Genomic DNA, 11,082 nt, shown 5'->3' on the forward strand with positions numbered 1-11,082 from the left:
TAGGTAGGTAGGTAGGTTTATGTATCGATGTATCATTACATCTATCTACCTACCTACCTACTTACCTACCTACCTACCTACCTACCTACCTACCTACCTACCTACCTATCTATCTATCTATCTATCTATCTATCTATCTATCTATCTATCTATCTATCTATCTATCTATCTATCTATCTATCTATCTATCTATCTATCTATCTATCTATCTATCTATCTATCTATCTATCTATCTATCTATCTATCTATCTATCTATCTATCTATCTATCTATCTATCTATCTATCTATCTATCTATCTATCTATCTATCTAAATATCTATCTAAATATCTGTCTATATATCTACCAATCGGTATAAATTCCTGCCCGTATCATAGTCCTATCTGTATTTCAGGATTTATGAACGTCCTGCATTTATTAATATGACTTCATTCACTGTGCTTGTGTTAAATATTAGTGGCCCCACACTTATCACCTTGGTGTGTCATTATCTTAGAGTCGATGTCCCGGGGTTTCTCCTTGATCATCATGGGCAGTATGAGGTCACCGTGATGCAATTACTCACGTCCTAATATATTTCTTCAAGTCTAAAGGGAAGCAGGGTGTACATCTGAAAAATCGCGTATGTCATCGAAACTGGCAGTCAGTTAATCAAGGTAGTCAAGGTAGCGACCGGCAGCACCTCCAGAACGGGATTTTGACGTACGGGCTTGACGCTGTGCATTAAATTTTGCGGCAATGAGTCGATGACCGGAGGTCTCGAATTAAAAAAAAGACAGCGTTATGATGAATTATGAAGCCATGCTCCGTTGAGACATTGTGTAAGAGCAAGTTGCTTTACACAGAGTCGTCAGTGAGCCTTTCCAAAAACACCTACGACAGCGTGCTGCGAATATTAACTCCTACGGGTTTTATATTCTCGGGGCAAAGCGTATATGCATGATCCTTAATTGGATGTTGATTAAAAAGGGATCAGATTACACTGATTTACTTATTAAATTTTGAAAAAAAAATATCCTATCTTTTGATCCAAGTACGATTGCATCGTCTATCGTTTCCTGACGAATGAAATTTTAATGTTGCAATTTCTCTCGAGTATACTCGATTAATAGTCGTCTTGCAGGCATCATATCTTTATAAATTCCTGCATTTGAATAGTAAAGCCGAATAACGGGTCCAGGAAAAATGGACATTTTGAATTTCATCCCGACCATCAATGCCAGACATTCTGTAATTTTGCTCACGTATTTGAACAGCAGAATCTGTGAGGTCCTTGGAGAAATAATCTCATATAAAAGATGTTTTGTGAACACCATCACGGAAACGCTGTTCTCTATTCATTTGGAAGAAACTGGAGAGAGAGAGAGAGAGAGAGAGAGAGAGAGAGAGAGAGAGAGAGAGAGAGAGAGAGAGAGAGAGAGAGAGAGATTACATATTTTGAACATTGTCTCTCGTTTTGCAGAACATATCAGACCAGACAGTGAAAGATATGAAAGACTGTTTCATGTCAGCGTATGATGACGCCGGTGACGGAAGAATTGCCATCACAGAGGTGAGACAATCTCTGAACATTCTGTTACAATTTTTTGTAGGCTTTTTCACTAGGGAGGGAAGCCTGGCGAAGACCACGACTATAAGGACAAATGCAACGGAAGAAAGCAAACGAATCACTTCACCCGATCGTGTTAAGATTGTACTTTGTATCGCAAAATATAGCATTTATATCTTTAGCAGAAGACACCGTTTTATACACAAGAAAATCTAAATCACGATGTTTTAATTCTTAAAATCTATGCTATAAAGTGTCCGTTTTCAAAATTTGGAAAGCTATTTCAAGTCCAGGTTGCCGCGATTATTACATAACCTTCTTTTTGAGGGAATGGTAGACAGGCACGCGTTAGTAATGGCACAATGTTTTTATGCTGCCAAGAAGAGAGACATCGCCGACGCCATTCTATATTGACACAACCCCATTAACCTTTGGCAGCAAGTCAAATATACCAAAACCGGTAGGCCCGTTGTTTTAAGTAGGTTAATGGAACAGTCGGTGGCCAATCACCTCCCGACTACTTTGTGACCTCACAAGTCAAAAGCTAAGTCAGCATAAAGCTGAACACTTTCGGAGGGATCAATTCTCCTGACTTTCCCTAATGTAAATTCCAGGAAAACACTTAACGGCAGGGTATTGAAGAGTTCGATGTGATGGTTCTGCGAAAAGAAAAGTGGTGTAAAATAATCATTTTATATACCGCCAAAGTCAAACCGTGGCCAGCAAATATTTTAACCACGATAGTGCAGGATAATTAACATCAGCTCATTATTTTCTTTGAACTATAATAAATAAATTAAAATGATGTCAAATCGTGTAAAATGGTGATTGTCATCTAATCCAATTGTGTTATTTTAACATTATGCACCGTATTCAGCCTTTGAAATAACACGATAGAGGGCGAAATCTCACTGTGAATTCTCTATAAAAATGCTACATCGCGCTTATTGCGCTGCTCGGTACCCAATATAATAACATGACTCTTATATATCTGTTAACGAAAGATGTTATTCCCATCAAGTAGTGTACATTAACAATCATTATACCTTTTGAAAATTAGCATTCATGATCCCTTTTGAAAGCGCCCGTGTTGAATTTTGATTTGTGTGAGCTCTCTATCGACAGTTGTTTGCTTAAGGATATCGAAATACTTGCTTTGTATTTAAAGTGTCCTGTGCACGTTTACTCATCTTGGAGAAATGAACTACTTTTCGTCTTGTGATGGGTAAATAATCCAAACGACTCTAACACCACGTTTAATACATCGGCCTATACAAAGTAACATTGCTACAAAGCACATTGAGCCAAAATACTGATAATCTATCAAAAACTTCATCCTGCTGTCTCTATTTATGGAATACACCTAATGCATTTTGTCTATTTTGCCGAAGTAGGCGTATCGCTATGATATTTAAGCCTAACAAAGGGCGATCGAACTCCTTCAGATTCAGGCAGGAAGTGAGTGACGCAATGCATAGTTCTCGGTCCTATATGATGCTACTTATCAAAAATAAAACTTTCAAGGTCCTTTCTCCCTAAACTTCTTGATGAACATGTTACTGTGGCTAGGATATTCTTGAGTATTTGCCAAGAAAACCGTGAGTAGATGTAACTCTCCGGGATTCTAAATAGCTCACAAAGGGGAGGATGTCGTTTTAACACCAGGAGTTTTACACATTACGTTTTTATAATGCTATAAGTGAAGTGTCATCGGTGCAGTCTGCAGTGCCTTATGATGGAGAAAGTGATATTACAAATGAAGACGTTGCCATGGTGTGTTCATATTCCCGGAAAGAAACTGACAAGGTGTTGTCATGGAGATGAACAACCCATGAAGTGTTAGTCGCTTACACTAATCATCATACCGTTCCTAGATGGACAGCCGTGCCGTGATTATCTTGAATCGTTGCCATGGCACCAAGTCTTTGAGTCATTCACTCCTGTGATATTTGCAATTCATCACCTGATTTTTTTTTCATTGAAAATTGGATTTCTTGTCCGCGCATTTACTCTTGGCTTCCTGGCAGCCTATGTAACAAGAAATAATGTTCCTTCCATGGCTTGGAATTTAGACAAAAGATTGTCGCGATTAGTCCATAAACGATAATCAAATACTGTTCTTGCTTTGATAGATGTCAAACATTCTGCCAACCGATGAGACGTTTATTCTTCTGTTTCGCCGAGAAGAAAGACTTGAGTCGAGTGTTGACATGATGGAGGTGAGACAAAATCAATCAACTGACCACTTATCTGTCGAATTTATATTGCATGTGTCGCATGCAATCAATCATCGTAAAAAAACTCGAACCTAGGGAGTCTGATTTCTTAATTGATCGTCTAATGTGTTTTCGGTATTAAACGAGTACTGTACCAAATTGATTTTCCCGTGCTTTCAATGCTGTTTTGGCCATAACTATAGTCGTTTATTATTGCTTAATTGTACAGTACTCAAGTTGTGTTGACAAGACTCAAATAAACGTCTGTTTCCTGTGATTCATTGATGACGTCATGGTTTTGCCCAATTTCTTGCCGTGTGTGTCATTCCCGCCCATTGCTAATTTTAAGACCCGGCATAGCGAACACAGCAATGGGAAAAGTTGTCTCTATTCAAATATCCGGTCAAAAATATAGAAGTTTATGTTATCGACAAATGAAGGCGATTCCAAATTCACTATCAGTTTACATGCGCCATGTACGCAAAACATCCCGGAAATTACAGGACTTCCTCTTGCATCAGCCTCCGCATCTCCCGTCAATCGTGTGTTCTGTCATTTGTCGCTTAAAATGACTTGACTGTCACCGTGACGATTGTTGAAGTGACAAGGTCACCGCAAATTTGCATATATCCATATAAGGTAAAAGTGGCGTGTCAGTCATGTTACTCGCACAACGTCAATGCACTACAAAGTTGTTGGCGCATTATTTTTCATTTGCATCTAAACTGAAAATCAATGCTTGGCGACCAAAAACTTGAGGTGATCGAATCCCACTAAGAGAATTTACTATTCTGTACCTAATCAGTTGGCAATGTTAACATTAAAAATATGGGCTAATGGTTCTTTTAACGGTTAACCTAAATCTTATTGTCAGCTTTGGCGCAAGTACGACAAGGACAGAAGTGGATATATCAACGCGGACGAACTGAAGGTAAAATTAGTGCCGATTTTACATGCATTTTGTGGTTAACAAGAAAGGCAGCAAAGATGCATTTGAAACATTTCTGTTTAGATTCAATCTGCAGACTGTTGAAAGAGATTAAAAATCAAAGAAAGACTGAAAACCAGAGAGAGAGAGAGAGAGAGAGAGAGAGAGAGAGAGAGAGAGAGAGAGAGAGAGAGAAACAGTCGTTAGCAGAAAAACACAAAAAAGACAAAGAGACACGGGAGAAATGGTTAAATCAATAATAATTTAAATTATCCAATTCACTCCTTACCAGTATTTCATCCGAGATTTATTGCACAAGAGGGGAAAAGAAGTTGAAGACGAAAAACTTGAAGAGTACACAGCAGGCATTGTGAGTACATAATTGCGACGTCAAATTACATAATTATTATGTCTATATGCGCATGCTCATTCAGCACACATATTTCTTGTACTGAGCGCTCTAAATCAATTATGCATATAGTGCAATGTATATTAATTCCCATGTTGGCGATCATAGGTAAACTTGTTACATAACAGGACAAGACTGTCTGTCCCTCCATCAATGCTTTTAGTGGCTGACACAAATTAAACTCGCTGAGCACTGAATGTACATATTTTTGGTAATTGACAGCTCACCATCTTCGATAAAAACGGCGACGGAAGACTTGGGCTCAAGGAAATGGCGAGGTAAATATGCCTGGTAGCTTTAAGCTTTAAGAAAGATTTAAACTTCTGCGAAAAACTTACCCAAAGCAAACTATCAACTATTCTCTTTCAAAATCAAGAATAAAACTCGGGGGTCACTGTGGAAATTCTGGCACCAGTGAAACAAATTGCCCAATATCTATCGATACGTGAAATTCAAAATGGCCGCCATCCATGTGTTATCTCTCAAGGGGAAATATAATTTTTGATCTTCACAAAAATAAGCCGGTGTTGAAAACTTCATGCTCTTCAAAATAAGCGCCACAAGAGGTCGACCAAACTAATACTCTAAAAGTTTGAGAATCAGAATATCTGTTCTCCGAGGCACATTATACCTTTTCGTTGATGTCAATTGTACGTTTCTAGTTGTACCATATTTAGATCTGCTGCTTTAATTCTCAGTCAGATAACAAAAATAAATTCATGCAAAACTCACCAAAATGATAAATGAAAATATGAATGGATATGAAATCAGAATTAACTGGAAACATTTGTACAGTATCCACATTCGTCTGTTATGTTTGCGAGAAATGCATTTTCCATGAGGGTAATACTAACTCGAAATAAATGATAGTCGACATTTTAATTTTACAAAATAACCGCCACTCGACGGATTTACCCATCGAAGTATCAGACGGCTTCATTTGACGTCATATTCTACCAAAAATCTAATGATCATTTTTTCCCCAGAATCTTGTCGATTGAGCCACAGGACAATTTTCTGACCCAGTTCGAACTAAAAAGTAAGGTAAGAGATACCCCAGGCATAGTAATATCACTAATGCGATAAGAAAATTTATGCAAATTTAATGAGTGGCTGATAACACTTCTGTATGCTGTTTGGCATTGTATAAAAATTCCATACCACACATCAAAATATGACGTCGTTACGTCCCTGACATGGATGTTCGGGATTTATTTTAAAGTCAAAATCGAAGTTCAAGATAACCTGCCTAGAGGAGCGCTCATGGTTTATGAAACATTGGCAGGTCACGCCTTGTGTTAACTAACTTGTCCGTCGTATTTTATCCATTAAAAGGAAAAATTTAGTCGCCTATTGTATTACAAAGTACATATAGATCGTCAAAAATTCGTGACAGAACATAAAACAAGAGTGACGATTATGTGAATCGATTAATCACTTCGCGGCGCCGATATTGTCACGAGTCTGGAGTTACACTAAGAGGAAGTAACGGCCCGGGGCTATTAAAAGCGCAATGAACGACGTTTACAGAGGCGTCGCTTTATTTCCTGTATAATTTGCTAACGACTTTACTAATTCTTCTGATTGTCTTTGGTCTAGACGATGAGCTACAAGGAGAAGCAAAAACATTTCAACAAAGTGTTTGACTACTATGACAAGGTATGATGTGATCAGATTATTCAGCACTTCGCTGACCAGTTTAAGTGAACATTTACTGATACTATATTTTGTGCGAAGCAAAACGTTCATGTTACAATTTTACAATTTAGATTAGATTCATTGCAATGTGCTGCGCTTAACTTGATCACGTGATCGGCAGCCTCAACAACGCTTTCACCCTTCCTATTATTTGTAGGGCATCTAAAACCTACATTGTATCAGGGATGCACCAATGTTTTTTTGGAAAGGGTGGCCAGAATGATGATGATGTGAAATTTGGAGAGAGAGAGAGAGAGAGAGAGAGAGAGAGAGAGAGAGAGAGAGAGAGAGAGAGAGAGAGAGAGAGAGAGAGAGAGAGAGAGAGAGAGAGAGAGAGAGATTGATGAGAGAGAGAGAGAGAGAGAGAGAGAGAGAGAGAGAGAGAGAGAGAGAGAGAGAGAGAGAGAGAGAGATTGATTGATTGATTGATTTTCCCGGGGAGGGAGACAGAGCACTATACACACTCTTTCCCATTCACATGGGGAAAAATCGTGCGTTAACCAACGTCCTACAGTTAAACTTAGTTTCTTTTATCGCAAACATTGCATCTTAAAAGTCTCCTTTATCATTTATTTCTGGGGCGAAGCTCAAGTATAGACTCTTACGCTGAGGTTATCTGTTAAAATAGGATTTTCATGAGTAAGCGACAATCTGAGAAAAACATGTTTGTCGAGAGACGTATTCTCTCATATTTATCGTAAACCGTATATTCTTAATGATCGAAATCCTTATTATCTTGCAGATATACCTAAGATATTATTTAATTAAATGCTCTTCTTAATCTCCCCTTTAGAAAATTTGTAAATCAAATATACAACAAGTTCATAGGGCGTTCAACAGATTATTTTAAAGCTAAAAAGCCTTATCGCTGATGTCATATTTAACATACATGTTCCTACTATTATGTTTGTTTATTTGATTTTCTTCACTCATCTGGGAATGTCCCGCCATTTTCACAGGGCAAGTCTGGTGCAATTGAAGGAGACGAACTAGATGCCTTTGTCGCCGATTTGATGGCGCCTGATATGGTGAGCTTCAACCTCGTCAATGTGTTGTCAACATATCTTTCAAAACAACTTTTTTTCCTATTTTTTTCGATCTTTTTGCGTTTGAGTGGTTGTCTTGGTTAGTTTCTCAACGTATATGTGCGATTTAACCAGTCTGGAATAAAATAATTAATAATTAAAGTACTAATTGATGACACGATGGTGACCTTGGATAGGGCAAAACACTATTGATAGCAACTATGTGCGGTCACCTGACGGCTCACAACATACAAAATGGACTAGCTACTTACACAATACTTATTCACGTCAACCATCGTGTTCGAGAACATATTATATCGTTAATATACAATATACAAATTTAGACAAGTTATTAATTATCTTTATACAGGGTCTTGATGATATGAATAAAACCAAATTTGCAGTGGCTTGTAAGTGCTTTCAATTTTCCATCAGAAAAAGTTTTTTTTTTATATTTTGACTGCAGGACAGTATGAGTGTCAACCAAGTTGAACTCTTCAAGAAGGGGATACTGTCAAACTGTGATAAGAACAAAGACGGCAAAATACAGAGAGACGAATTACGTCTGTGCCTCGGCCTCTACCTGGATATGAGCGTGTAGGCGACATGGATTGAAGGGCGCCATCATCCGGTGATACAGAAACGACGTATAATGTTGAAATATTCAAGTGAAAGCTACAGGATAGGGAAATTTTAGATGCGGATGAGAAGAGGGTGTTCAGCGGAGAAGTCTGTAGATAAGGTCAAACTGATAAAACTGAACATCAAATCGTTGGAAGCAGATTAATTCGATATACTTCAGCCATTTTCCCCGAGAAATCTGGAAACTGTGGAACTTGTCCACAATCACTTGACTACGGCAATGTACTACTTTGAAAAGAAATGAGGCAGTTTGAGAAAAGGCCTTTTGTTGATACGATCGTGCGCACAGTGTATGTAAGGTGTTAATAGTCTAGGAGTAAATAGTCTTAGAAGTATGACATTTATGAATAATCATAATTATGAAATATGAATATTATTTGTGAAATAGTTTTGACATTACATCAGGGTTGGGTCTCTGCAATACGTGGAAACTTACTCAATGTGTATGGATTCTACTTGAACAAGCGGTCTTTGGTGCGGCCAATATAGTACTAAGCGTACACCCCGAAGACTGCTAAGTCAAGTGTGCATGTGATAACCGTTCAATGATTTTTCAAGTTCTGGAGCAGAAACCAAAAGTGAAATTCCAAGAACGATACTATTACTGATATTCATATTTCATGATTTATGATATTAATATACTATTTCTGAGGCTATTCATGCCTAACTCAATACAGGCCGTTCATGAGTCCCACGCATACCAAACCGGTTTACGTTTTGCCTAATTTGCAGATCCGTCAATGAACATGGATTACAGTGATGTCCCTTTTTTCAATAGACATACTAATGATTGAACAAAAAACGAAGTAATCTGTTCTGATCAGAAGAGAGCTGTTGTTCTTAAATTTTGTTTATTCTTATCCACCTTAACCACGTAATAAATAAAAAAGAACGCAAGCAAAAGCAAATTTTATGTCATTTCTTCCTCTGTGGAGCAAACTTGACTAGCCCCATAATTAAAGAGTTTATTATTCTCACCAGCATTTTTTAACAGCAGCAATAGAACTTGAACTTGCATCGAAGGCAATAATCAGTTGACCAATATCAATGCACCACATATCACTTTGACTTTCACTGAAATTGAACTCTGGCTATGAAACCATACATATACTTGCACACATGCGCAGTAGAAGTTCTAAAAATTAGCGTTTTAGTAGAGTGCTAGTTCTGTCGCCCCCTACGACCGATAGTTCATTTCCGAAGCAACTTGAAATGGTCACAATTATGCAGATCTATTTGATGTTCAGTTTCATTCAGTTGCAAAGACATTGCGGAGCAATTTACTGAGAAAAATGACCCATTTTCTTTCTGGGAAGTAAAGATTAGAGTACAGTTAACGTTAAGATAAAAATATATTTGAAACAATGGATACTTTACAAGTGGCCTTGTGATCTTACAGAATGTCTCTCATTCGCCAATGTGAAGACAATTTTGCTATCACTTTTTAACATTTTTGAAACTTTTTTGTCCTTTTTTTCGTATCATTATAAAGAGCGAATCTACTTAAATCGACAAAAAATAAATCCGAAAATCTCTTTACATCTACTTTAGAGGGAGAGTTCATGAAAAGGAAATGTTATCTTCAGTACGGCTTGATGAAATAGGACCGACAAATAATATCTTGGATCAGACGTGTTGTTATGAAATATTTTTCCGTGATTTCAACTCAAAGTGATCATTCTTCTTTGACGATCGTTTGTTTTGTGAAAGCTCTTTCAATATTCTGAATAAAGTCTCCATACTGTATTCCAGTCTCATGTCATGTGTTCTTGGCAGTTTGACTTTGGCAGTTTATACGCCGGTATTTGAGGAGTCATTCATTTCCTTACTTTACGGGTTAGATCTCTTAACTTGCATCTACATTGTCTCTCTATTTTTTATTCTCATAAGATGGCATTCTGTCGGCCGAATTTCTTCTACAGAAAAAATTGTTTTTGATGTCTCATACATCGTTATAGCGGGCAGAAAGTGCAGTAACTTTTTGTACGCCAAATTGTGCAACTGTCAAAAATAATTAGAACACGGTTGGAACTAATTTGGGATAATTGGAGCTTCATATTTTTCAAATTTCTCAAAAGTGTTAGGTGCCATATAGATGAATTTTGCAATATAACAAATGACTCATAAAAGCAAGTGTGTAACTTAAAAGCGGAAGAGCTTACATTTGCAGGTTAAAATAACCTTACTTTACCATCCAATTATCCCAACTTAGTTCCAATCGTGTTACAGAGTCTTGTAAAAGTCTTTGAGGAGACTCCTTTAAAATGCTGGCCATCAAGAAGAGTTAGCACAACCAAGAACATTGGCATAATATACTTCCGTACATCTATTTCGGAAAATGCCATGAAGCACAGCTTGTAAAGTTGCTTATGGTGATGTCTGAAAATTACCATGGCTATTCAGGCAACTTTTTTTTACCTTTACCGACTTTGTAAGATTTTTCGGGTGTGGTGACATAATTGCTTTCCGTGTCAACAACAGCAGTATATAAATACAGTAGAAGGGCACTTTTTGCCAGAACCAGATTTGTCATGCTACTGCTCCAACTGCCCAGTATTAAAACATGTAAGAGTGTGTGTTGGGATATGCGACTGCACTACTATAGAGTTGCCATAA

General features: G+C 37.6%; 1 protein-coding gene across 1 annotated transcript in view; it reads left to right on the forward strand.

Annotated features, from left to right (window-relative positions):
- The window catches only part of LOC139147808 (secretagogin-like), a 33,212-nt gene extending 23,000 nt beyond the window's left edge, over positions 1-10,212 (forward strand). Inside the window, exons 3-11 of the mRNA XM_070719016.1 lie at positions 1,462-1,551; positions 3,681-3,767; positions 4,639-4,695; positions 4,985-5,062; positions 5,324-5,379; positions 6,088-6,145; positions 6,701-6,760; positions 7,759-7,827; positions 8,291-10,212. Coding sequence (XP_070575117.1) covers positions 1,462-1,551; positions 3,681-3,767; positions 4,639-4,695; positions 4,985-5,062; positions 5,324-5,379; positions 6,088-6,145; positions 6,701-6,760; positions 7,759-7,827; positions 8,291-8,425 — 690 coding nt within the window. The 3' untranslated portion in view covers positions 8,426-10,212. The remainder of the gene's footprint in view (positions 1-1,461; positions 1,552-3,680; positions 3,768-4,638; positions 4,696-4,984; positions 5,063-5,323; positions 5,380-6,087; positions 6,146-6,700; positions 6,761-7,758; positions 7,828-8,290) is intronic.
- The last annotated feature ends 870 nt before the right edge of the window (positions 10,213-11,082 follow it).

This window comes from Ptychodera flava, chromosome 13, assembly GCF_041260155.1.
Source record: "Ptychodera flava strain L36383 chromosome 13, AS_Pfla_20210202, whole genome shotgun sequence".
NCBI lineage: Eukaryota > Metazoa > Hemichordata > Enteropneusta > Ptychoderidae > Ptychodera > Ptychodera flava.